The sequence below is a fragment of the Gobius niger genome (assembly GCF_951799975.1).
Source record: "Gobius niger genome assembly, chromosome: 1".
Taxonomy (NCBI): domain Eukaryota; kingdom Metazoa; phylum Chordata; class Actinopteri; order Gobiiformes; family Gobiidae; genus Gobius; species Gobius niger.
Window position 1 is genome coordinate 29,156,789 of NC_136852.1, and position 27,850 is coordinate 29,184,638.

General features: G+C 40.4%; 2 protein-coding genes across 3 annotated transcripts in view; both read left to right on the forward strand.

The window, feature by feature from the left end:
• LOC306972922 (venom factor-like) overlaps nt 1–16,634 on the forward strand; it is a 28,970-nt gene extending 12,336 nt beyond the window's left edge. The window contains exons 15-41 of the mRNA XM_079569629.1: nt 51–180; nt 262–327; nt 1,752–1,982; nt 2,839–2,977; nt 4,465–4,550; nt 4,620–4,759; nt 5,014–5,220; nt 5,561–5,621; nt 5,741–5,824; nt 5,959–6,162; nt 6,588–6,663; nt 7,905–8,070; nt 8,267–8,380; nt 9,285–9,438; nt 9,856–10,016; nt 10,285–10,437; nt 10,550–10,609; nt 11,385–11,472; nt 11,584–11,635; nt 11,898–11,985; nt 12,114–12,203; nt 12,695–12,803; nt 14,046–14,135; nt 15,300–15,383; nt 15,460–15,540; nt 15,653–15,800; nt 16,425–16,634. Coding sequence (XP_079425755.1) covers nt 51–180; nt 262–327; nt 1,752–1,982; nt 2,839–2,977; nt 4,465–4,550; nt 4,620–4,759; nt 5,014–5,220; nt 5,561–5,621; nt 5,741–5,824; nt 5,959–6,162; nt 6,588–6,663; nt 7,905–8,070; nt 8,267–8,380; nt 9,285–9,438; nt 9,856–10,016; nt 10,285–10,437; nt 10,550–10,609; nt 11,385–11,472; nt 11,584–11,635; nt 11,898–11,985; nt 12,114–12,203; nt 12,695–12,803; nt 14,046–14,135; nt 15,300–15,383; nt 15,460–15,540; nt 15,653–15,800; nt 16,425–16,572 — 3,210 coding nt within the window. The 3' untranslated portion in view covers nt 16,573–16,634. The remainder of the gene's footprint in view (nt 1–50; nt 181–261; nt 328–1,751; nt 1,983–2,838; nt 2,978–4,464; nt 4,551–4,619; nt 4,760–5,013; nt 5,221–5,560; nt 5,622–5,740; nt 5,825–5,958; nt 6,163–6,587; nt 6,664–7,904; nt 8,071–8,266; nt 8,381–9,284; nt 9,439–9,855; nt 10,017–10,284; nt 10,438–10,549; nt 10,610–11,384; nt 11,473–11,583; nt 11,636–11,897; nt 11,986–12,113; nt 12,204–12,694; nt 12,804–14,045; nt 14,136–15,299; nt 15,384–15,459; nt 15,541–15,652; nt 15,801–16,424) is intronic.
• Nucleotides 16,635–18,498: 1,864 nt separating this feature from the next.
• timm50 (translocase of inner mitochondrial membrane 50 homolog) overlaps nt 18,499–27,850 on the forward strand; it is a 27,901-nt gene continuing 18,549 nt past the window's right edge. Inside the window, exons 1-4 of one of the 2 annotated variants that reach the window (XM_079560147.1) lie at nt 18,499–18,852; nt 21,642–21,783; nt 23,576–23,607; nt 27,263–27,284. In XM_079560147.1, the coding sequence (XP_079416273.1) occupies nt 18,640–18,852; nt 21,642–21,783; nt 23,576–23,607; nt 27,263–27,284 (409 nt within the window). In that variant the 5' untranslated portion in view covers nt 18,499–18,639. Of the gene's footprint in view, nt 18,853–21,635; nt 21,784–23,575; nt 23,608–27,262; nt 27,285–27,850 lie in introns of both variants that reach the window. The other variant, XM_079560148.1, reaches the window with a different exon arrangement.

Sequence of the window (27,850 nt, forward strand, 5' to 3'; positions counted from 1 at the left end):
TGAGCTCACATTTTTTTAATCAAGATGTTTTAAAAGATTTGGGATTTTAGGTTTTGGATGAGGTGGAAAGCAGAGACACAGGCTGCACCCATGGAAGCGGAAAGAACGCAATGGGGGTTTTCAGTGACGCAGGTCTGCTTTTTGCAATGAAAAACGGGCCCTCAACAGAGAGCAGACAAGGTGACACCGACCAAATGAAAAGCATATAAAACATTTGATGAGATGTGTCATTTGCTAAATCTGGTGTCGTTGCATTCACAGATCTGAAGTGTCCAGTCGACGCCAGGAGGAGGCGCCAGGTTTTGATGGAGCACCAAACACAGCTCTGTGAGATAAGACTTCAATTACTCAATACTTGACACTAGGGCTGGGCGATATGGACCAAAAGTCATATCCCGATATGTTTTGGTTGAATATCGATATTCGATATATATCCCGATATTTTTTTCACAAAGTGAGAGCTGTGAAATGAAATGTTAAAGGAATAGGCCACCGTTTTTACATACTGAGATATGTTCTTACCTTAGCTTTGACGAGTTCTTTAGGACCTGATCTTCACCCGTGCCTTCAGTCACGTAAACACAGCGCAGACGGCGTTAGCATTTAGCCTCTCCCTCTCTCCACTATAGCTCCAAAACAGGTCAAGATAGAAGCTTCCAAGCTCTTCCACTTTTTCCCTATTTAAATATGGTTACGTGAAGTGTTACACTACAAGGTATAATTACACAAAATTAAACAATGTGGATTTTCTAAGCGGATAAAAGGGGGACTATATTGTAAGGCGTAATAATACCAGGAGTAATTTGGCATCCACACAGTAAAGTGAAGATTACTGCACGGATTTCGAACTACTCCTAGTATTACTACGCCTTACAATATAGTTCCCCCTTCTATCCGCTTAGAAAATCCACATTGTTTAATTTTGTGTAATTATACTTTGTAGTGGAACACCTCACGTAACCATATTTAAATAGGGAAAAAGTGGAAGAGCTTGGTAGCTTCTATCTTCACCTGTTTTGGAGCTATAGAGGAGAGAGGGAGAGGCTAAATGTAGTAGTAGTAGTAGTAGTAGTAGTAGTAGTAATAGTATGGTATAAAGTAGGGCTGCAACAAACAATAATTTTGCTAGCAGATTAACCCCTTAACTCCCACCTGAACGGATCCCATTTTAATCCAGTTTGGCTTTACCCCAGTCCAAAAGCTTCTTGGGAAAAAAGCACCAAAACAGCAACAAAAAAGAGACAAAATCTCAACAAAACTGTGACAAAAATGTGACAAAAATGTGACAAAAATTCAACAAAAATGTGACAAAAATTCAACAAAAATGTGACAAAAAATCAACAAAAATGTGACAAAAATTCAACAAAAATGTGACAAAAATTAAACAAAAATGTGACAAAAATTAAACAAAAAGGGACAAAAATTCAACAAAAAATTCAACAAAAATGTGACAAAAATTCAACAAAAAAGTGACAAAAATTCAACAAAAATGTGACAAAAATTCAACAAAAAAGTGACAAAAATTCAACAAAAATGTGACAAAAATTCAACAAAAATGTGACAACAACGTGAGGAAAAAGATCAGTTTTGTGGGTCTTAGCTTTCAAATGAGGTGTTACACAGACCTATATAATGGCCAAAGTCGGACAGAATACATTTGGTTCAGGCGGGTGGTAAGAGGTTAATTGGGGAAATGCTTCTGTGTACATTTCACTTTCTTCATTTTCATTTTCTTTTTAATTGTGTTAAAGTGGGACAATTCCAGGGGAAACTGCTCCAGCGCTGTTGCCGGGACGGCCTGCGGGGCGTGCTCATGCCGTACTCATGTGAACAGCGCTCACAGTACATCGCAGAGGCACCTGAATGCATCACGGCTTTTCTCAAATGCTGCAACACCTACAAAAACAAAGTCTCCAGTCAGAGGCTCGACGAGTTTGGGCTGGGACGAAGTGACGGCGCTGGCTCCTCTTCGGACGTCCCAGGTGACAACGAGCTGTGAGATTGTGACCACAAGATCATTTCACTGTTTGTAGGGATTTTCACAACTTGTATTAATTTGCGCTGTTAAGAAAAAGGGTTTAATTAAAAAATGTGTTCAATACTTTTTTTTAGCTTGAGTATTTTATCCGTCAGTTTCCATTTTTCTGAAATTGGTTTAAAAACAATTTCCCAACACAGGCTGTGATTAGCCCGTTAAAAACAGCACTACACAAAGAGAACATCACAAGTATATACAGGTATATATATATTTTTCCCAATGGCACTTATCTGTTTTTACAAATGAAATGTAGGATCATTTTGTATTGTTATATTAACCTCTTAACTCCCGCCTGAACCGAGAGCATTTTCTCCAGTTCAGCTTTACCCAAATCCTGTAGGCCAGTGTAACACATCATTTGAAAGCTAAGACCTACAAAGCTCATCTAAATGGATCTTTTTTTCCTCCCATCATCAGATCTATTTCCATCTTTTTTTTTTTGGGGGGGGGAGGGTATTCAACTCATTTTGTAACTTTTTTTGTCATTTTTTTTATCACTTTTTTGTCACATTTTTGTCACATTTTTTGTCATTTTTTTGTCTTTTCTTTGTCATTTTTTTTGTCATTTTTTTTGTCTTTTTCTTTGTCATTTTTCGTCACTTTTTTGTCAAAGTTTTCTCACTTTTTTTTGTCACAGCATTGTTTTCATCTCAGTTCTGTCGCTATTTTCACACCTTTTTTTCCAGAAGCTTTTGGATTGGGGTAAAGCCAAGCTGGAGAAAAATGTGCTCGGTTCAGGTGGGATTTAGGGGGTTAACAATATTAACATTGGTTTGGGTAATTCATGGTTCTTTTCACAGATCCAGTGGAGAACAATGCTCTGTGGGAACTAGGAGGTGATGAGGACTACGACGTAGATGAAATTACTCTGCGTGACCAATTACAAGATACATGGCTATGGTTGGATTTCCCTGTACCCGAGGAAGCTGGTCTGAACGGGTATGTAGGCTTTACTCTGTGTGGTACACAACATGTCAGTTACTCCTCTCTCGGTTACTCACCACGAGGGACACGGTCGAACGCTTTCTCCAGATCCACAAAACACATGTGGACTGGTTGGGCGAACTCCCACAAACCCTCGAGCACAATCCCTTTGTCGTTATTTTGTCTCTTAACAATATTTAAAAACTACCATCAAGTGTGTTCCAGATTTAATTAACCCCTTAACTCCCACCTGAACCGAGCACATTTTCTCCAGTTTGGCTTTAACCCCAGTCCAAAAGCTTCTGGAAAAAAGCTGTGAAAATAGCAACAAAACTGAGACGAAAACAAGGATGGAAATGTGACAAAAACGTGAGAAACCATTGACAAAAAAGGGACGAAAAATTGATGAAAAAGTGGCAAAAATGTCACAAAAATGTCACAAGAAATTGACAAGAAATTGCTGAAAAAATGTCAAAAATGTGACAAAAAATGACAAAAATGTGACAAAAAAATGACAAAAATTGCTGAAAAAATGTCAAAAATGTGACAAAAAAATGACAAAAATTGCTGAAAAAATGTCAAAAATGTGACAAAAAAATGACAAAAATGTGACAAAAAGTGACAAAAATGTGACCAAAAAATGACAAAAATGTGATAAAAAAAATTACAAAAAATTGATTAAAAAAAGGGGGGAAAAAAGACAAAAAAGTGACAAAAAATGACAAAAAAAATGACAAAAATGTGACAAAAATGTGATAAAAAATTGACGGAAAAAAAGACAAAAAAATGACAACAATGAGACAAAAAATCACAAAAAAATCACAAAAAATGTGACAAAAAATGGATGAAAAAAAAAGACAAAAGTGTGACAAAAAATCACCAAAAAATCACTAAAAGTTACAAAAATGAGTTGAATACCCAACAAAAAAATGATGAAAAAAAAAAATCTGATGACGTGAGGAAAAAGATCCTCTCGGTTCAGGTGGGAGTTAAGAGGTTAAGTGCATTTTGCAATGGGAGAACATTGAGCAGACATAATGTAAAGTTAGCGTTGGTGCGGCCCTCTACCTCAATTCATGTTACTCATACCCCTGACTTAGAATATGCTTTTAACCATGTGTGAATAAGTAACTGAAATTGATCCACACAGATACTCCCCCTCACAATTTAGTGTCCCAATATCAAAGGAGCTCAACAGTCCCATCCACTTCTGGCCACATGCCGGGGTCAGGACGTAAATAATCCCATTCATTAATAGCATTTATTATTTTTATGATTAAAAGCACATGAACAACTGACCAACGTGTGGCTATTTTTCAAGAAAGAAAACTCTCAATACTTGAAAATTAATATTAGAAAATGTAGAAAACTCAATGGGGTTTTTTGTATGTGAAGTGGGTACTGTTGAGCTCTTCTTAGTTAGACAATGGTTTGTATTTTTAGTTTGAGAAACTGAGATAAAACTGAGGTAAAATTGTATTAAAAAATGTGATGCATCACAGACTCAGCACTTTATCGATAGAGCAGCCAGTACCGGACAGCCTCACTCAGTGGTCCATTCTCGCTGTGAGCTCCTCTGGGAAAACAGGTAAGACTGGCCCTAAACCTAAGACTAACAATGAACTGTAATGGTCCTAAAAACAAAATGTGCACACAGGTTTCTGCGTGGCTGAGCCCTGGACGTTTACAGTGAAGAAGCCTTTCTTTGTGGATCTGAAACTGCCTTTTTCTGTGGCAAGAAACGAACAAGTGGAAATTAAAGCAGTGGTGTACAACTATTTGGAAGAGACTTTGGATGTAAGAAAAAACAAAACACAGCAGAAAATGCGTTCCTACAAACAATATCATAGTGGTACCATGGGAAAGTGGTTGTTCTCATACCTCATAAAAAGATCCCATGTTAACCTTGCTGCGGCAGTCAGTGTGGATTTGCTTGTTCTCCTAGTGACACAGTCTATGGAAGTTTCTTATCAAAGAATAAACAAATATAATATCTAGTCACTGAGTTTCAGAAAAGTGATTACAACCATTTATTTGTAAATTTTGCTCAGGTGACTGTGGCTCTGCAAAAGACCAGTGACATGTGCAGTTTGGCCTTCAAGCGGCAGCACACACAGAAGATAAGAGTGAGGCCTCACTCCTCCACTGTCGTGCCCTACACCATAGTGCCCTTTAAGCCGGGCAAAATACCCATCCAGGTGGCGGCGTACGTTATGAATCGTGCCAGCGATCGCATCGAGAAGATCCTCAATGTTGTGGTAAGTTGTCTGTTCATAGATCGCAGAATGGGTTGTTGTCATCCAGGTCTCACATCACAAAAGAAAGTCAGTAATTCTATACCGATAATATGGAATTTAAAGCCACGGTTCTGAACATTTCATCCCTGACTTGTAACTTTACAGGGAACAGGGTCAAAGACGTATCCAGCCATGGATTTAAATAGGTTAGGCCCACATCCAAATCCATTCTTGACTAGTGTCCACTGAAAAAAGCCCCTCACCTACGTTAGGCTTTGAGTGCCTATTGTAGGTGAAAAAAACCTTTCTTTCAATACTGTTACCCATTAGTGACCATGTATTGTGTTTTTACCCTGATTAGGTAGAGGGAGTGCAGAAGGCTAAAAGTGTGATTATTCCCTTAAATCCCAGTGATTATCAAGGTAAGACCTGTTTCATTGACAATAACATATACTATGGATGTAATAGAAGAACAGGCAATAGGAACAACTTACCAAATGAATTCTGAAATCTATTAAAGTCACATTTGTGCTTCATCCAGGCACGCAGACTGTTCGAACGAGCAAACCGGTCCTGACAGGAGTGGTGCCCAACTCTGAGCCAGTGACAAAGATCAAATTCTCAGGTAAGATCAGCTAAGACCAACAAAAGTCCAAACTGGTCGGAAAAATGAAACATATTTCAACCACAAAAAAAGCATCCTAAATCTTAACATTTCTGCCCTTCAACTTAAAAACTAACCACATACTTGTGTTGCAGGGAACATGCTGGCAGACACCATTGACAATGCCATCCGAGATGACCCTTTGGCCAAATTAATCCGAATGCCCGGTGGTTGTGTGGAGCAGAACCTGGCAGCCATCACTTTTCCAGTTATCGCGACTGTGTATCTGGAGCACACCAAAGGCTGGGAGACAGTGGGGGTCCAGCGCAAGACTGACGCTTATCGCTACATAAAAACAGGTACGCAGGTGACCGTCTGGCGCCACTGTGGTCTCTGCAAGACTCCAGGATCAATGGTTTTGTAGGTTTTCATAGGAGAGGGCCGGTCAGCAGTGAACATCTTCCAAAACAATTGATCCTGGAGCGTCCTAGAGACCACTATGATGGAAAATAAAGAGGCCATGCTGACCACAGACCACAGCCGCTGGGTCGCTACAAGGTCAAACACACAAAATGACAACCTTAGCTTTTAGTTTTTCCAACTAGCTTCACTCTGAACTGTTTATCGATGGGAACTGGTCTGTCTTTTACGTACATTTCATCAAAGATTAGACTTGCATGCGCATATACATTTTTCAACAGCTTTGAATTTGAATTACAATGATGCAATTAAGTAAACACTGGCCTGTATGGCTGCTTAGACGAGTTTCTTTCTCTTTTTTCAGGATACTCCAACCAATTAAATTACAAAAAGAGTGATGGTTCTTACCCGCCATACAGAGGACAAGGCCCAAGCACATGGTACTCTCAAAACTTTTACAGACGTTAATGACTGGCAGACAATTGCCTGGCCTTTCAGTTGTAAGTTTTCTGTATCTATACTGACAACTTAAAGAGGGGGTATTATCCTTTTTTCAGTCACATGGCACCAGTCTATATCACACTACAATGATGACCAAACCTTCTGTTGGTCTGTAAATGCAGTAAATTAGAATAACTGCCTTGTATAAAATGTCTCTCTCAAAATGGCTGTAGTGAATGTCTTGAAATAGGCCTCTGTCTCTTTAAGAACCTCTGACCCTTTCCGACACGCCCCCTCCACACGCTGTCTGCAATGGGCGCTGGCTGCTCTGCTTTATGACCACGTCACTGGGGGCCGCCATTGCTCCGCCATTGCTGTAGTACCTCCATATCGCCACTAGGCCCCCATTGAAAAGCATTGGACTTTAGACACCTTAAAAACAACTTTAACGCCTTGTTTCAATTGTTTCAACACTAGACTAGGCTAGATATTCCTCCTGAGATAACGCTGGGTTAATCACAATGTATGAAACCTGGCTGGTTTTCGTAAAAAGAATTCTTGAAATCTCGTACCTAATGTAGCTCGGACTGTTAGCATTGGAGCAGCGCGAGCTACACGTCTACGGTGAAAATCCCGCCCGTATGTCCTCTATAGGAACATGCTTCGTCAGAGCTGGGGAGGGGGAGTCTGTAAATCCGTCATGAACTCCCCCTCGACCGTGGTCATTATGGTAAACGGGGAGGAGTGAGCAGAAGACGTCCATTTTTTTTTTTACAGTCTATGGCTGTCTGTGGCATCAGTGGGGAGGGGGTTCTGCCGAGGAGCAGTGGTTGGTTACTCGGCTGGTGACGAAAGCTCGGAGGCGTCTCCAGGAGGTGGGGGCGTTCCTAGGAGGACTCAGGCAAACTTATCCCTAAAATGGCATCAGAGTTTTTACAAATTACTCAAAAATACGTGAACGTGCCAAGGCAACACTTCAGGCATGTTTTTAATGAGGGAATGACATAATAACATGATGTAAAGCTTGAAAAAGTCGATTTTGCATAATACCCCCCCTTTAAGGTCCAGTTATCACAGCAGAGTTTCAAAATAACTACTGACACCACAGATGCTGATAAGTACAGATTGCACGAGGGCTGAAAGATGCACCGTTATGAACATCGATATAAAATTTAGTCCATATCGTTCAGCCCTAGACTGCACTATACACCGCACTGATGTCTTGACACTGCCCTTTCAGGATCACAGCGTATGTGGTGAAGGTCTTCTCGATGATCTACACCTTGGACTCAGAAATTGTCAACATCGATAACATCTGCCAATCTGTGTACTTTCTTCTCCAACACAAACAATCCGGTGATGGCAGCTTCACTGAGGCTAATCCCGTAAACAACCAGTACATGACGGTAAGAGCAAAATGAAAATTGGACCAAAATCACTCTGAAACAGGCTCGATACGAATGCGAAGGTGTCCTGGCTGAATACAGACCTTACATTTCTGGCTGACAGGGAACCAAAATGGAAAATATCCTCCTTATTTGTATTGTGTATGTATGCATTCAAGCAGTTCTTTTTACCTGGGCTGTGATTTTGTATTTCAAGGGTGGTCTACGTGGCTCCGATTCCTCCGCGACTTTGACTGCATTTGTCACTATTGCACTTGCTGAAGTCAGACATATAAATATTGACTGCAGTTACATGGGGGCGAATACACAGGTAATTTCATCACTTTTGCACAAGCCTATTCAGGACTGGTTACCCGTTTCTCTAGTTTAGAAAAGTTCTTGTCAGCTGGTGGGTCACAGAGCAGTTTTTGGCTCAGGCTGAAGCTGATGTCTATGGTCAACTGAATTACCACAACCCATCAAGCAGAAACAATAAATAAGAACGAAGTAAATAAGAAATAGTGAGAAATAAGAAAAACATCTAACCCCAAACTGCTTTAATTTGTCTTTTGTAGTAGTGATTTTTAGTTGACTTGTTTAACGATTTAGTGATTTTAAATAAATATTTTATTTAGTGTTTATTTGGTCAGGATAGTGCATGCTAATCAGCACACATGGGATTCATGCATGTAAACAAGCAATGGGCCAATGCCAACATTTTGTCCTGTACTCGCACTCACAAACACACACTTCATCCTGAACTATTGTACATGTTTATTTTCTGTCACTGTACAAATAGTTAGTTGATTATTAAATGAGGTTTTTTTTTGTTACTTTATTGTGCCATAAGTTTCATTTTTACAATTTACACAATTAGCATGTCAGAATTAACACAAATATATGTTTTGTTTTTTACACCCAGTGCAGAAAAAGCAAATCAATGGTAATAATTATAATAATAATAATTAAAAAAATAACAAATACAAATAATATTAATAGTACTAATAATAATAATAGTTGAGAAGACATATAAGCATATATATCCACCCGTGCACATGTATACACATACACACATACGCACCCACATACATGTATACACACATATACATACACATATTTATATACATACATCTCAGCCATTCCCTTCCTTTGAGTTACTCATCTCAAGCACTAATAAATCAACGTGCTGAAATGTTACACTGTCAGATTCTAATTGCCTTTCTTTTTTGTTGCAGTCAGCAATAGACAGGGCAGTACCATATCTCAAAGGGCAGCTACAGAGGAGCCCTCCACCAAGGCCCTACGCTAAGGCCATCATTTCATATGCTCTTGCTCTGATAAATGATGGTTTCGACCCCACCAGCAGTTTGCTGGAAGCATCTTCTTCAGGTAACTCAAACTTCAACTGTCTGGCAAATACTTTGTTGAAGGACTTCTGCGATGCATTACAATGCTCAGCATCACTTCACTAATAATATCGAATAATATCGAACATGAGCTGTCCCTCTGATAGCGGCGCAGCAAGGAGGTCCCAGCTTCAATTCTTGGGCCGTGTGGGGAAGTTCCTCGTTCTCCCAGTGCTTTGTTGGGTTTCATTGGAGAATGGGTTAAATGCAGATGTTCCTTCAGAGGCAATGAAGTCTACAAATACACACATTCTCTGCTACTGTAGAGGGCTATTTCCTCATATTTGGTCTCCAAAAGCTGTGTGTATTCGACAAATTTGGAAATAATCTCGTTTTATATAATGATTGCACTGAATAAACAATTGACTACTAATAATGTTTATTTCACCCTGTTCTTCAGACGGGACTTACTGGCAGGATGATGACTCTCAGTTCAGGCTGGAGGCCACTGGCTACGCTCTCCTGGCTCTGGTGAAGATGAGAAAATTGACAGAAGCCAAAAAGCCATTTGACTATCTGAGCAGCCACAGAAGTATTGGGGGCAGCTCTGGCAACACTCAGGTAGACGCGCTGGAAAAAGCCTTCCTATCAAAGCGCTCGTTGTCAGATGAATAGAACTAGTTGAGTTATGCACAACTAGATTTCGATTGCATTACTCATTCACTGCTCACACTTAGTCACTCTTGCCTCAGATTTGATAAGACTGAGGCACTGTTGCCCCTCTTAAATAATGTGCAACATGACAAACGTGCTCGATACACTCGGGCAAACTCATTGAACAGAGAAATAGAAAGCAAGTTCAGAACACTTTGTATTTTTTTCTGTGCAGTCCACAATGGTGGTGCTCCACGCTCTGTCCGAGTATCTCATTGCGCAGCCCGCTCCGACCAAAATCAGCTTGGACGTCGATCTACAAATCGCCGCACGCAAAGAGTACCTCAATTTCAACTCTGAGACAAGCTACCAGTCAAGATCCTATAATGTAAGTCACTGTTTCCCAGTTACACCATGACAATTCTGCCTCTAGTGTTTTATAGAACATTAACGCATACCATAGACGAGTGTAGTTTGAAAAGTTTTGTGTGTGTTTCTAGGTGCCAAAGGATGCCGATTTGAAGGTGGTGGCTCGAGGAAATGGAATGGGAACAGTGGAGGTGAGGTGCAGGCATTTCACTGGGAACCAACAAGTCCAGTCAGAGGGTTGTATACAGTACAACTGAAGACTGTTGGAGCTTGAAGTTTTGCCTATAGATTACATTTATTTATTTATATATATATATGTATGTGACAGGGATATTGCAATTAAATAAAATCGGTTTGTAGCCATGCTAAAAGAACTTACGGTGCATCATTAGAATATTTTAAAGAGGGGGTATTATGCTTTTTTCAATCACATAGCACCAGTCTATATCACACTACAATGATGACCAAACCTTCTGTTGGTCTGTAAATGCAGTAAATTAGAATAACTGCCTTGTATAAAATTGCTCTCTCAAAATAGCTGTAGCGAATGTCTTGAAATAGGCCTCTGTCTCTTTAAGAACCTCTGACCCTTTCCGACACGCCCCCTCCACACGCTGTCTGTGGCATCAGTGGGGAGGGGGTTCTGCTGAGGAGCAGTGCTTGGTTACTCGGCTGGTGACAAAAGCTCGGAGGCGTCTCCAGGAGGTGGGGGCGTTCCTAGGAGGACTCCCTAAAATGGCCGCCATCAGAGTTTTTACAGATTACTCAAAAATACGTGAATGTGCCAAGGCAACACTTCAGCATGTTTTTAATGAGGGAATGACATAATAACATGATGTAAAGCTTGAAAAAGTCGATTTTGCATAATACCCCCCCTTTAAGACTTGCTTAAGATGAATCACATTACAACAACTACAACATGCACAGTTGGACATTACAAGTGGCTGTTTATTTGTCCTACAAAAGGTGGTGACATTTTTCAACCAGCTTCCAGAGGAAGACGCTAAAAGCTGTGAAACTTTTGACATGCAAGTCTCCATGAAAAAATTAACAGGTACAATCGCTCAAGTTGCTGTATTTGTTTAATGACAAAAAACAAACAGTGTTATGAAGGGGAAAACAGTGGATTGTGTAGTTAAAATGTCCAATTGTTGTTGTTACACAGACAAGCCTCCTCCTGGAACCGTAAATGTCTTTGAACTCAGCATCAGTGTTAAGTAAGTGTATTTTTTAATGTGTCCTTTCATGTGATTTTGTTATTGCACTTTGCAAAAAATTGAAATGGGTGGAAATATTTGTAGGGCAGCTCAGTACAAAAAGGGGGGGAAAAGCAATGTTTGACAAAGTACTCTCAACTAAACAAAAACTTTTGAACTTTTTTATGTATTGTATTATTAAGTTCAATTAGCAACTTAAACCTGGAACTACATGGACAATATAAGCAACGTCAATGATGATTTTCCCTCATTTTTTCTGCAGGGCACTCGGACCTGTCGACGCTGTCTCTGTGATTTTGGATATCAGTCTGCCCACCGGCTTCACTGTTGAAACCGAGGACCTTGAACATGTCAGGCATACATTTCAATTGTCACGCGAAGCTCTTATTTCTATACCGTGGATTCGGACATTATTCCATTCTGTTTCATTATTGATCATTTATTGTTGAATTCACTTTTGTCTGTCTGTCTGTTGTAGCTGCTAAACACTGTAGAGAGATTCATCGATCACTTCTACTTTGACGATAAACTGAGCGACAGAAGCTCCCTCATCATCCACCTGTACAAGGTATGTCGTACTGGTACCGCAAGTACAAGGAATTATCTTCACAGGCACTTTCACATTCATTACCATTCCAGAGGGGGTTAGTAATAATGAGTTATTCAGTACCTTTTCGTTAAGTAGTTGTATGATGAATTGTACTTTTAGTAGCGACACACACCGTCTCCGCCCATAAACACAGCAGGCCATGCACGAGCGGGACACCATTCAGCACAGCCACTGTTCAACAGTCACATCTGATTTTTTAAAAGTTCATCTGGTCCTATATGAGGTTTGCTTGATTATAAATTCTTAAAGATTCTGCTGCTTGTTGAAGCTGTCAGATTATCGGGACCACATTACAGTTTATGGGTATCAGTGAAGTGTACACCAAGATCTGTGTCCCATCAAAATGGTTCCTCCCAACCTACAAGTTAGGAATCACTGCTCTAGTAAAATAGAAACACTCAGAAACAGTCTATTGCTTCCAAACTGACTTGCTTTTGCCTCTTGTCTAGGTTTCAAACACAATGCCTCGCATTCTGTCCTTCAAACTTTATCAGCAGTTTAACGTGGGCCTCCTCCAGCCATCCTCCGTCACTGTCTATGAGTATTACAAAGAGGAAGGTATGGACTCAATACATACTAAGACTATAATGGGACATGTATACCAACCTTAGGTTCATTCAGCTTTTCAAATAGAAAAGCATTTTCAAACATTTTACATCTGGACTTCCTCCATTGCCTGGCTCTGCCAAACTATTCCCTGTACATTCCTCACTAACACAAGTTAGTCTGGAAACTAACTTCCCGTTCACACTGTTATTGGAGCAGTATGAACAGGCGGGCCTAACGCGTACAGATTGTCAGTGAAATAAACCAATCAGCAGTTAGCGGACGTGAGTTCAGAAAATATGAACTGCATAAAGGACATAAACTGACGAGAGCGCGAAGACAATGTCTTCAACTTCATCCATGATTAGTTTTAGCTAATAACTTGTGCGTGTCACTGTTGATAGAACTACAACATAGCGGCGCAGCGAGTGACGTAACCTTGACAATTCCCTGTGACGGTTGTGATTGGTTCAGCTCGGCTTCAGCCATCAATCATTCACTTGCGAATTCATGACTTTAAAATCAATTCCTCCACAACTCTCTAGGCCTCAGGGGAGTGGAGAGACACCGCAATCATTGGTTAGCTTCAAGCTTGTTAAATATAAGTTTCACTTAACCTCACTCGATATGGACAAGCTGCATGTCATTTTGAAGCACAGAAAGAACCTGGAGAATTAAATGGCTGAGTCAGTTTAAACCTCCTTGTATTTTGATCGCTGCGCAAATTGCCATATCATATATATCATGCAAATCGACTTTTCTGAGCTTTTAGCCATGTTGTTATGCTATTTCCTTATCAAAAACACCCCCAGAGTGGTTTTCGGCTTCATTCACGCAGTTCTCAGCAATCCTCCTGAATCCTGCTCTCTGAGCAGCTGCGCCGCCCTCTGCTGGTGAACGACTGACCTGCTCAGTTGTGTCGTAACAGCGGAACGGTAGTGCTCGACGTCTGTAATGTAATGTCTTACGGCCTGATATCAATTTGTAAAACAGCTCTTTTATTATTTCTGTCATAAGAGAGAAACAAAGAGAAAAAAAAAGGATGTGCCCGAGGTGCTTCCAGGTCAGCTGGGACCAAAACAAACACCCCTGAGCGTCTGAACAGATGTCATGTTTGCGCTGCAGCTGTGAAGATGGAGCTTGTTGTTTTCAACATTGAAATAAACCTGCATCACGTACATGTTTTAGTGTCACACTTTGTAGCAGAGAGAAAATGTAAAGTGCTTGATATTTGTTTGTTACACTGGTTTTCAGCTCAGCGCTGCACTCGGCCGTATTCTCCTCCTCAGGATCAAGTTGAGCTCACCACAATCTGCAGAAACTATGTCTGCCGGTGTGCACAAGGTCAGTCCCACAGCCTGTCCGCTCATGAGCCAATAACACTGAAGGTTATGAAGAACAGGTAAACAACAAAGATTTCAGCAGAGGAGCTGTATGTTAGGGTCTAAACCAGGGGTGCCCAAACTTTTTGTCTCCGTGGGCCAAAATGCCTGTGAGTCGCGGACCAAACACAGTGATGTCAAGCACGAAAAACACATATAACTGCAAATTATAAAGTTAATTTTTTCGATAGCCTACATTTGCATTTGTTTCTATCTATGCAAATAACATGCTATACGAAAACAAATGTTAACTATGGCAAAAGACTCCTTTTAGTAAAACAAAATCAATAATTGCAGCATTATAGTGCAAAAAAAAAAACACCTGTATCTACAGCACCTACAGTAACTTTACTTCATTCGTTAACTCAAAGAAAATGCCACATTAGATTATTTTAATGTCAGTTCAGCATCAATTCTTTTATAAATTAATTTTAACATATACTGTTGTTGATGTCAACAGTCTTTCCAACAAAAGTTGTAAAACTGTGAAAGTTGATGTTACAACGCTCTGTAATTGATAAATACCAAGACACCACAACAGTGTTTTCTTAACTTTGCGAAAGGAGTGAAACAGCGCCCCCAATTTGACCCTGGTGGTCAAAAGGTATACTGCATCCATATTTACCATTGAGAATGAATGGAAGAGAGTTAGTATTAACCACACCCAGCTCAAAAGTTGGTCACTCGGGCCCACTTTGGGCACCCCTGGTCTAAACCAACTACAGTATCTGCTGTGGCGTAACATATAATGTAATCACATTATATGTCAATAGGCAAAATTATGATTTTAGTGGCAAAACAATCAATTTTAGGTCCTAACAGAGACAGCATTAAACTTAATGGTTGCAGAAATCCTCTGCTGGAAGGTCAGAACCCAAAAGTGGGCAGTGGAACCGCGCAACCCTTTTTGCTCCAGCGGCAACCCGGCAATTACAGTCATATTTATAGTATTTTGTTAAAAGACACCAAGTGGCATGCGGACAAAAATAGTTATTGGCAAAACCACATCAATAACTATGAACCACTACATTAGCATTTTTGAGTATTTTTTTTCACACAAACCTTCAAGTTGTTTTTGTTAAGTGCAATTATAATATATATAAAACAATGTTGGTTTGGGTTTCAGATGACTGTTGCGAGATTCGGCGTGGCACGGGCGACAGCGATGGAATGAAACGAAAAGATTTTGCCTGCGCGACTCTACACCACGGTGGGTTCATAAACGCGGGCACAGCTCAGTTAGATGCTACAGCCTTTTGAAACATTCCTTTTGATGTTCTTTTCAGTTTTTAAGGTCATGGTGCGTAACGTGACCGGCAAATACTACGACAAGTATGAGATGGAGATTACCAGTGTCATCAAGTTGGGTAAGGCTGTACAAAAAAAGAATGAACCAATGGACTAATTGTGACGTGTTTGTGTTAAGTAGTCAACATATAGCTGACTTGTGTCATCTCATACTCCTCTTTTAAACGGCAGGTCTTGAATCAGGAGTGGTGGTATCAGATAGGAGGATGTTCTTCTCTCACGCAGCCTGCAGGAACAGATGCCAACTCGAGATAGGCACCGAGTACCTCATCATGGGCCCTGAGAGTGACCGATGGACTCTGGACCCTACCACCAACAAGTAACAGCAACAACACATACTTAACCTCTTAACTCCCGCCTGAACCGAGAGATCTTTTTCCTCACGTTATCAGATTTTTTTATCTCCATAATTTTTTTGTGGGGTATTCAACTCATTTTTGTAACTTTTTTTGTCATTTTTTTTTTCCATTTTTTGTAACATTTTTGTCATTTTTTGTCATTTTTTTGGTCATTTTTTGGTCCATTTTTTGTCACATTTTTGTCACATTTTTTTCATTTTTTGTCATTTTTTTTGTCATTTTTTCGTCATTTTTTTTTTATTTTCTTGTCAAATTTGTATCACATTTTTGTCATTTTTTTGTCTTTTTTTTTATCACATTTTTGTCATTTTTTTCGTAAATTTTTTTGTCAATTTCTTGTGACATTTTTGTGACATTTTCATCATTGCTTTCGTCTCAGTTTTGTCGCTATTTCCTCACCTTTTGGAAATGTGCTCGGTTCGGGTGGGAGTTAAGGGGTTAAACATTTAAAGCAACACTGCGTAACATTTCTGCCACACGATGACTGTGAAAAACAAGCCTGGACAGTTCCGCGGTTTGGCTGTTGAAGTGAGGAGGGGAAAAAAGCACATGTCTCCTTTGATAATGCCTGCTGTTCATTTCAGATACATGTACGTCCTGGGCAAAGACACGTGGGTGGAGCGATGGCCGACGGAGACAGAGTGTGATGACTCTGCTAATGAAGCCAAGTGCAAGGGAATAGTAGCGGCAACAGAAGAACTCATGGGAGGCGGCTGCCATGCAAAGAAATGAGGCAACAGCCACAATACAACGGAGCACAAATGTGAAATTATGAGGAAATAATGGAACAACTGTGAAAAAGTCTGGCTGAGAATGTACACTTTGTAAAGCAGTAGCATCACATAACATTGTGCCGTATCTGTGCTTTAACTGGTTGGTTACTCCTTTAAGACAGTGACAAAAATAAATTACACAGCAAAAAATAACAGTGTCTCTCAAAACCTTCATTTGAACCAGGTTTTGGGTTTGATGTAGGACCTGCAGGTTGTAGCTTCTCTCTTGCCTGGGGCCATTATAGTCTAGAAGCAGGTCACTATTACAGACTGCTACCATCTTTAGAAAAATCAAGCCATACCTTTTTGTTTAAGCTTTAAGTTAAGGTGCTTTTATATTTGTCATTAAATGATGAGGACAACAAAATTGACCCTCTGCAGTTGACCTATCCTTCAATGCTGAGGGGATGACCCATAAGGAGCAGTGGGCAGATGCCTGACGCACCAGGGGACAGATGTGGAGCCAGGCTAATGGTCACAATCTCCTGGCTGCAGGATTAACCTATTCTGCATTTTTTGAGGCATGCGGGAAAGCTGTATCCCTCCAAGGAAACCCATCCAACGATATTGTACGAACAACTGAAGTCTCTGTGATTCAAATTGTGATTTTGATTCATTTTCAAAACATTTTAGACAGAACTGTAAAGTTATTTGACTGTAGCACCCTCTGGTGGTTAGAGTGTGCAATTAGGCCTATGAATTCTCCACGTATTAGCTAGAGTAGTTTTGGGTCTGGAGCAGGCTACATTGACAAAATAAATGACATAAAAAATAGATTTATTTTTCCTTCCAAGAATGTAAATTATAATGTAAATCATACACACTGACCCATTCCTTCTTCTTGTCTATTGGGCTGCTTCCTTATAGGGCTCCGAGGCCACCAGAGTGCCTATATTATTCAAATAGCTCTTAATACACGTTGTCTACATTTATTTTTGCGTGTGCTTAGTTTACATCTTCTCAAAAAAAAACCTCTCTTAAAGGGGCATTATGCAGGTTTTCATTTTGAAAAAAAAAAGTTGATATTTGAGCGTATTTGGCCTTGTAGTGACCCAGCGGCTGCATGAGTGGTCAGCATGGCGCCTTAACTTTCCATCACGGCAGTCTCTACAATGCTCCAGGTTCAATTGTTTGAAAGGTTGTCGCTGCTGATGGATCCTCTCACCAGAAAACCTACAAAAGAATTTATCCTGGAGCGTTGTAGAGACCACTGTTATCGAAAGTAAAGGCACCAAGCTGACCACTCATTAAGCCACTGGGTCACTTCAAGGTCAAATACACAAATATCAACTTTTCTTTTCACATGAAAAGTTGCATAATGCAACTTTAAAGTTAGAAAAATTAACTATATACACATGAACTAAAGCACAACATCGTCTACCAAGTGCACATTGGCACAAGGGTTGTGACTTTAGTAAAAGTATGTTTAGGGCACCATAAAAAACAAACATTGCATAATCTTGATTTAAATTATGCAATGTTCATTTGTGATAATGTGTGTAAAATTGTAACTTGTTTGTAAACCTGTTCCCCTGCATCTTGGCCAGGACACTCTTAAAAAAGAGATTTTTAATCTCAATGAGTTTTATCCTGGATAAATAAAGGACAAATAAATAAATAAAGGCCTGAGCCGGCCCTGGGTCTCCCTCTCCATGATGACAATTATTAGATGTGCACTTTAAAATGCTACGTGCAAAGTAAGCACTACCATAAGACTAAAGTCTTAATTATCCATCGCTGATTATTGCAGTGATGCAGCAGTGCCGGGTTCAGGTGAGGAGAGTCTGCCCACACCGCTGCCCTCAACAATCATGGCGGGTTTGTGCATGTCGTGCGAAGGTCACTGCCACTCTTCATTCTAATTGGACAGAACATCCGAAGCCCCACCTCTTTCACGGCAAACATAAGACATCGTTGCTCTAATTGGCTCTCCTCCTGTCACTCAAACTTGTGCGGGCCAATCACACGCGTTTGTCCTTTTCAGTTGCGTCACACACCGGCAGTGCTCTCGCCCCCTTCATCCAACATGTCGGCTTCGTGTGTCCTCCCCATGTGTGTGCGAGCCAGCCGCGGCTTTCTGCGGCTCAGGAGCGGGGCAGCGGTCGACCACCTCCGGGCACTGTCCACGGAGAAGCCGCCGGCCTCGGGAGGAGACAGCGGCGCTACGGGAGGGCTGGCCCAGGCGATCCTCCAGGAGAGACTCCAGCAGCAGCAGCAGCAGCACAGCCAGGTAGGAGCGGTTCTCCCCATGGTTCAGCCTGTCCTGGAGGAGAAGAACCACTGCTTTGGGGGGGTCAGGGTTAGCTCACACACTTCCTGCTGTGTGGAGTCACTGATAACAGATATTTATCGTTTTGTGATGGGAGTACTAGCACCCTCATTCGTCCACCTCTGCTGCCGTCCCTGGTGTGTCCGTCCCTGGTGTGTCCACGCTCCTCACGCCATCGCATTTCCGCCTGCCTTTCTAATATTTGCGAAAGTCTATTTCTGAGGAAAACAGGCTTTTTTGACAGTTCCGAACTGCACTGACGTACGTCCTCCCTGTGGCCCACGTGACCGGGCATTGTTGATTTTGTAATGACTTGAGTGTGACCCTGGAGTTTGGTGAATTTGGGTTTCCCCACGCTGTGTCCTTAGATAAGCCACATGCAGTTCTGTTCCTATTCACCACTAACAGTATAATATTATCTCCAGTGTAGAGTTGAACTCATGGGAGAACATTCAGTACCCTGCCCTTAGGCCCTTAGGACCGTGGTGCCTGGCTCTCCATGCAGACGTCTCATTCATTTCTTGTGCAACTTCCAGCCCCCTTTCTTGCTCAGAGCACGTATATTATAGTACAAACACTACATTTCTGAGTTCATAAGCTTGTTTTCCAACTTTTCAGGGAACTGTCATGATAATATTTACAGCAACAACTGGCTGCTAGCTCACAATAAATAAAGAGGCTTTATAAGTAGAAGCACGCAGCGCACTAAGGTCTTTTTCACACATCTGCTTTAACAATATACTGAAAGTCAAAACAAATTTCATGACACTACTTGAAACAAAATCTGGTAAAGGGTCTTAAGAGTGTTAAAGGTGCGCTATGCAACTTTTTAAAGTGGGGGTATTATGCAAAATCAACTTTTGCAAGTAAAAACTCTGATGGCGGCCATTTTAGGGATAGCTTTGCCTGAGTCCTCCTAGGAACGCCCCCACCTCCTGGAGACGCCTCCGAGCTTTCGTCACCAGCCGAGTAACCAACCACAGCAGAACCCCCTCCCCACTGATGCCACAGACAGCGGCTGTTTCCCAATTGCCAGGATCCTCGGCGTCTCGACCACTTCGGACGTCATTCGCGTCATCACGGCGCCGCCAAGTGGTGTTCCATTTCACCTGGACCACTCGCCCCCTCGCAGCTCGACTCCTCCGTTTGGCTCATTTACGAAGGATACAGCAGTGGATCCTCCGCTGCCTCGGAGAGCTGAAATTACCCATGATGCACTGCAGCATAGTTTCTTTTTTCTTTTCTCGCAAAACTTTATTAGTTTGAACTCACTTTAAAAAAGTTGTGTTCCACATAAACAGTTTCCTGGCCTCTGTTATTCATAAAACAGTTGTTTTAATGAGCATAGATTGACACGTGACCTGATGCAGCCGCTCGCTCCGGAGGCCGTTCCATTTGAGCTCAAAGGCGGCGGGGAGAGGACACTCCGCTCCGTTTTGGAGGAGCCGCCACCGAGGACGGCAACGAAGTGGCCGAACGGAGGACGGATCCTCGCAATTGAGAAACAGACAGCGTGTGGAGGGGGCGTGTCGGAAAGGGTCAGAGGTTCTTAAAGAGACAGAGGCCTATTTCAAGACATTCACTACAGCCATTTTGAGAGAGCAATTTTATACAAGGCAGTTATTCTAATTTACTGCATTTACAGACCAACAGAAGGTTTCATCATCATTGTAGTGTGATATAGACTGGTGCTGTGTGATTGAAAAAAAGCATAATACCCCCTCTTTAAGTAAAACCAAAAGTTCATATTAGTGCGTATTTGACCTTTCAATGACCCACTGGACGCTTGGGTTAGCATAGCGCCTGTACTTACCATCTCAATGGCCTGTAGGAAGCTTCAGGAACCAGGATCAATTCTTTTTTAGGTTTTCCCTGATGATTGAACTGTGTCCATGGTTGCATTATTATACATTTCATTCCGAAAACCTACCAGAAATCCTAAAAGCCTGAAATAAAATTGATCCTGAAGCATCATAGGAGCCACCGGGACGGAATGCCCACAGCTGCCCTTTGAAACAGACCGACAGAAGCGCAGCTGCACATATGTGTCAAGTAACGGATCCTACGATCACCACCACTCATTCACTCACGGACATTATCATCTTGGCCTGTTGAAAGCAAACCAAATATAAGGAGCAGTTGGAAAAGTAGTAGCACCTGGAATTCTTTGTCGTAAACCTGCCAGTCAATACTCTGTTCTCCTTTGACTTAGTGATTATTTAAGATTGTTTAGTGCTTTTTCTCCAATTAAAAATGAAACTGGTGTGATTAAATATAATCTGGATTATTGTGCATGTGTCATGTGTGTCATTGATACAGAATTGGTGAAGAACATCATGGTGTCATTGTTTTTCCATTCATTTGCGAGGATACAGCCTTGTGCATATCTGTGACCAAGACCTTGATTTTGAAGGTCTTAAAGCTGCCTGTCTTTCTTTATCCACACCTAATGAATGCCTTCAAACACAACCCACAGGACAAGTTAAGATAATATAGAGCACGAACATATACATATAGCACTTTTTCAAATTCATCCTTCAGGTAGTATTGAGGCCAACATGTGCATGGTAGTTTATAAAGCCTTGATAATGATGACTAACGATAAGGACTTTACTATGTTTGATTTTATGTGTATCAGGTTAACTGTAAGGACTTAAACCAGGACTAGAAGCCAAATGTCTCATAGTTATAGTGATTTCAAATGCAATGACATTGACATGATTTATTTGAGTCTGTCTGTGTTCTTTGTGTAGGGCCAGCCACCACCAGATGGCGACGGTGAGCAGGAGCAGAAGGATGAGAAGAAGCAGAAGGAGAACACTGCCTATGCCAAAAAGATGGTCCTGCGTTTGGCCGGGCTCATGGGCGTCGGCGGCGCCGTCGGCATGGTCTACGTGTTCGGTCAGTGCTGAGCGCACACTTTAGGACTTTAGGACTTCTGTCTTTATATCAGGGCTATTCTATAATGTTTCTTTTACTGGGACAGATTTTTCAGCCGTCAATGGCCCCGGGTCGATAATTTGGCAAGCCCCCCCACCGGCACCAAACGTGTTTGTGGGATAAATAAATTATTAATTATAATAATTTCTCAAATGTAATCTTACATAAAAAGTTTTAATCATAGTCCAGCATTTTAAGCCCTCTTTAAAGTTTAGTTTAGTTTAGTTTATTTGTTTGAGCAGTAAACGTTCTGCTCAAAAGTAGTGGGCCGAAGCAAAAGCTTATGAGCAGCCACCCCCGAATCATTACAATAAAAATGTTCATATCACAATAGTACAAGTTACATATTATAAAGTACTTGGTACAAGGAGGAACACATACACACAACATACCCGATTATGATTTAGCTTTCTCCTATAGTAAGAACTTTATCAATCGCATGAGGCAAACATTTTGATTTGCCTCATTGGCAAAGAGAACCTTGGCGATTTTAACACAGACCAAAATTACAAGGCATTGTATGAAATGTTTATATAATTAAGAGAAACAAAGCACAACTACGAAGCACAGCTACAACCTCCATCTCGTTTCATGAGTGATGTCTCGTACAAGCAGGTACCAGGTACAGGTGTATAATCCAGCTTTTTATGTGGAAGAAAAAGTTTGTGTGTGGGTATTTGACCTTGTAGACAACATGGCGCCTTTACGTCCGATCACGGTGGTCTCTAGGACTCCCCAGGATTAATTGTTTGGAAGGTTTTCATTGCTGACAGACCCTCACACCAGAAAACCTAGAAAATAATTGATCCTGGAGCGTCCTTGCGACCACTGTGCTCGAAAGTAGAGGCATCATGCTGACCACTCCCACAGCTGCTGGGTCCCTCACTACAAGGTCAAATATGCACAAATGTCAATGTTTTCTTCCCACCGTCACTGGCTGCTGTTGCTTTTGCGCATCATTACTTTATACTTATGTTTATACTTATGTTGTGAAAATGTGGCGAGTGGGTGTTAAACATAATGTTGGGCCGGCGGCTGATTTCCCAGAGGAGAGAAGAGCTCGTTCTCTGAAAGTCATAACGTTCAACAGTGGTTCTCAAACGGTTCACACTATCGCCTCATAAAACATTTCACATTCCAAATATCATCAGTTCTAAAATAGATAGGCCTGTTTTTATTTATTTTTTGCTTTTGCAATTATGCATAACTAAAGAAAGGTTTGAACTGAATAACGTTGCAGATGATCCCTGCCTGAGGAGTGCCACCACACTTTGATTTTATACAGCATAATAGGGTTGTAAGCAATGTAGTTTTCACATTTCCGACCGCTAGCTCCGGCTTCTTTTTTCCGCCTCATCTTAGGCTTTGCATTTTTGTAATTTTCACTAACTTTATAAACCATGTGTTGGTTTCCTATTTATATATAATATTATTATATATGATAATATATGCTTATTATTATATATAGCAAGTAAATAAGTGCTTTATTTGTCATTGTGCAATTGTACAACGGAATTGGGTTCAGGTGTTGGGTTTTCAAAACAGTCTCTTTGGTCGTCCTTTAGATCTCCCTTTTTCTTTTAACTGTAAGTTCTCCATCCTTCTCTCAATGTGCTGCTCTCACTACACCTCTGCACAAGCCCGAAGCCCAGCCCATCTCTCTCTTGCCTTGATATAATCATACACTCATTATCATGTGCGTTCAAAATGAGCTTTGCTTGTTACTGTTAGTAATTTTATCTTTTTGTTTTAGGGAGTAACTCTGTGGATGAACAGGGCAACCAGGTATGTAACATTTATGTTTTGTTATGTACATCCAATGCAAACATCCATCACGATTGCTTGTATTCTCAAATGTGGATTATAAATAGTGATTAATGTGGAAAATTGTTGACCGCAAAATCCTTCTAAGAACAACACATTAGTTATTTACTAATACAAAAAAAGGCTTTACAACCGGACCACTGTCACTCCGTGATCAAGCTCAGTGGTTTCCAACCAGGAGCACAGGGACCCCTGGGGATACACAAGTAGGAGGTACTTAGTTATTTCAGATTACAAGTGAAGGTGGAAATTAGTAAAAATTGAAGATGGTTTTGAATGGAAAACATATTTAAATGATGTCTTGCGGTAACATGAAGGAATTTGAGCTTTATTTGGGCACAAAACAATGCCTTTTTATTGCTGAAAAGTAGATTTTATTGATATCTTTCCAAATATTTGCCTACACTCTCGAGGTAGGGGTGCCTGGAGTACAAATTTAAAGGTCAAAGGGGTCTGTGGTACAAAAAAGGTTGGGAACTGTTGATTTTAGTGACATATTCTGCATACATATAGTCCCTTTACACAATATTCTACAAAACAATAGATTTTGTATTTTGGGTTTTTACAAGCTAAGCCATAATCATCAAAAAATATAACAAAGGCTTGACATATGTCACTTTGCATGTAATGAGTCGATATAAAATATTTATTTCTGTAATACAACTTAAAATGTGAAACTAGCGAACCTCTTCACGATATCTAGTTTCACCTGTATGGTTCAAATAGACTTTATTTTGGGTGCCTCATTATTGGTATTTTACATTTAATAATTTGAAATGATGTCCTTTTTATAAGAATGAAATCAAACAGATGTAATACAGGCGCTTGAGCTCCTCCTACTGGCAGATGTGGGAATAATTTGAATTGCTGATTAGCAGCTTCAGCATGACGTGATGAACACACTTTGAGCGCTGAACGGCTCGAGAACCAATATAAATTGAATGAAGAGCTTTGATATTGTGGAGGACACTATCAGAGCAGAAGTACAGAAAGATATGCTGACACCGTTGAAGACACATTTGGATTAAACAGGAATATTGTAGTGTGCTACTCCAGATATATGTTTTTGAGGAGAGAAAAACATAACATGGTTTAAAAGTCCATTTTGTATGATCTGTCATCTTTAAATATTGTTGACTGCCTTAATTCACTACAATAACTAATTCCTGGACGACTGAGAGCCTTGACAAACTAGGGGCTGATAATGCTTTCGATCGTGTCACATCACCCGATTAATTCTGGACTTTTTAAATTTGAAACATTCCATAAACTGCCGTGTGTTGCACCCGACATCCCGACATCAGAGAGGACTCAGACTCAGTCTTTGTTCTCACATTTGGATATTGGACCATTGACGTTGTGGCACACTTCCTGCTCACATGCTGGTTCCTTTAAGCTCGTGTTAATGACGTTTTGGCTCTTGTTAGCGAAGTGTTAGCTCCCGTTAGCATTTTGGGACACACTTCACAGGTTAGTGTGACTTGTAACCACCGCGGGAAAGGAAGCAGCACACTTATCTCACCTGTCGTAGTCTCAGTTCTGTGGGCTTTCTCTTTATTCAGAATTTCTTTAAAACATTTTTGCCTTTGCAGAAGTTACGTGGATTTGCTGGCAACAGACCATGTTAAAACGCTCTCTTAGCTTTACAATTTTTCATTTTGTTCATATATTCTCTTTCATCATCATTAGCAGTATTTGCACTTTTTATCCACGCTTGTGAACAATACAAGCACTATGCTGTCAAATGAACAGAAATGTTGAACTAACTTTCCCATGACTGTAAGGCAAATGCTTCAGCTGCACAGATCTGTTTCCCGCTAGAATCTCCGCCTCTGAATGAGAACGGCACACTTAACGCCTTCGCGTGAAGACAAACTGAGACATGAAAGACGCCAACGGCCCCTATTTCCCCGGGAATCTGTGGATCCAGGACCAGACATAACCCACACTAATGAGAGCTGTGCAAACTGACACCTAGAGCAGTGGTTCTCAAACTGTCGCGTACCCCCGACTTCGATGCCATTGAAAACACTCAAGGAATATAGTTCACATAATGACATATCTAAAGATTTCCACACTTAAATTATTTGGGCTCGTCTGGGTACTAGGATGATAAAAATGTGTTGGCCGAGTTAAATACAGAAATATTTTAAGAAAGGTAAAAGATTAAGATAATTCATTAGAATATTATTCAAGCACCATCTGGCCAAAAAGCTACGTACAATTAAGTACAATTACTTCAAAAAGTTACTCAAGTACATGTACTTTGTTTTATTGTTATTGAGGAAGTCCCCAAAAATATTGAGCTAATTATTTTTACTTGTTCAAATCTTACCTAACATTAACTCTTACAGTGTAAATTTTGTCGACTAAAACACTTAGTCATAATTTTAGTCAAAGTAATATTTTTATTGGACTAAAACTAAATTCTAACTTAAGTTTTTCATGAAACTTGAACTATGACTAAAATGTCCAGATATTTTTATCGACTAAAATAAGACAAAAAAATGAAATGAAGAGACTTAAATCATCCAAACTTCCACTGACAGTTCTAAAGAGCCTCATATCATTTAAATTCATGGCCAAAGGAAAAGCTCTGAGCTTTGTTCATGTGGGAGAAGTTTCATAAAGCTGAGGACCTTGATTAATTATGATTATAATAAATATTATAAAGGAAAAGTCGACTAAATTGACATGCAATTTTAGTCGACTAAAACTAGACTAAATTGAAGAGAATTTTTCGACTAAAATTAGATTATAGACTAAAATTAAATAAAAATATGTTGTCAAATTAACCCTGCCTCAGAGATGAAAACAAAATGTTAAACTTGACCCGAGCAATGCAGTTAATATAGTCAATATTGAACTCCTGTGTGGACAGGCGGGACATGATGGGTCACATGTCTGCACCAGACCACAGGACAGTGGATATCAACACACAATATGAGTGTTTTGATGAGTGTGAGTGTTTCATAATGGATGAATATCACTTGGTTTTGGTGCGATACCGTTGCTGTGGTCATAAAAGACTTTTTGCGACGGCAGAGTCCGTCTCCCTCCTCTAAAAGTTGGTCAGGGTCTGCGGACTGTGGGAACCTGCACTTCTGTCAGTCTCAGACAGTGGCGTCTTGTTGGAGGTGTGAACACGGGGCTAACGACCGACTTCACACTCCACAGAAAAACACGACCAGCTGAGCTCCGAGAAAACCATCATGTCATTACGGGGTTTAGTGCATTTTGATCTCACTTTTTCTCGTTCTTCTTCTGCTTTTAGAGCTTTACAAACAGTTATCACATAGTTTTTGTGCAATGAAATGTTATCCTTTTCTGCGAGGCCACCAGGGGGAGCCCCACACACACATGGAAATAGCAGATGCACTGGAGCATTGGAAAGAAGACTGAAATGAGCCGTTATATTCTTGATAAATGCTTAGAGTGAGATTTTTTTCTTCCAGTTGGACATTTGACGACTTAAATGACAGCAATATTTCATATTCCGACCATTAGAATTCTTATTTCAATTTGATTGGTATTTGACAGATGATAAATACGCCACAAAGCCACTGAAATGATTGTAAAACTTTTATGTAATTTCAATTTCTTCTATTTTTTACAGATACCAGACGAGTTTGATTCAGGTGAGTGTCTTTTACTGTTGTTGGCTGCTGTTTACCATGTCACTGTTGAAATGCTTTGAAAAAAAAAGAACGGGGCCAAACATCAGCCTGGATTTCCATTTCCAAAAGGGTGCTCCTTCCCAAGAGAAGTGAAACGTCACAACAAATGTTTTTAGCCACTTGCAGTGACTGGCATTATGGGTTCAGTGTCAACAATTGTTGCTCTTAAATCTTTTATTTTTACTCGATTATAATGTTTGTCCGATATCTTATTTTCAATGTTTTTAGACTTTTCCCATTTTAACCCATAATCAAAAGTGAGTCCTTTTCTGTAGATGTTGGTGCTTTCTGTTTCTGACATGCATCATGGTCATAATCAGTTCAAAGAGGCTTTATTACCTCTGAAGAACTATTTGATTTGCTGGACACATTCATACCAAACAGATTTCATATAACGGTGGATGTCCAAACATATGCTTCAAATAATCTGCCACATTATCTTTATAAAAGAAAACTAAAGCTTGAACTGGAGAACAGTGATCCGGGTTTACGTAGATCACTTCCAGGTTTGAGGTATTAAATGTATT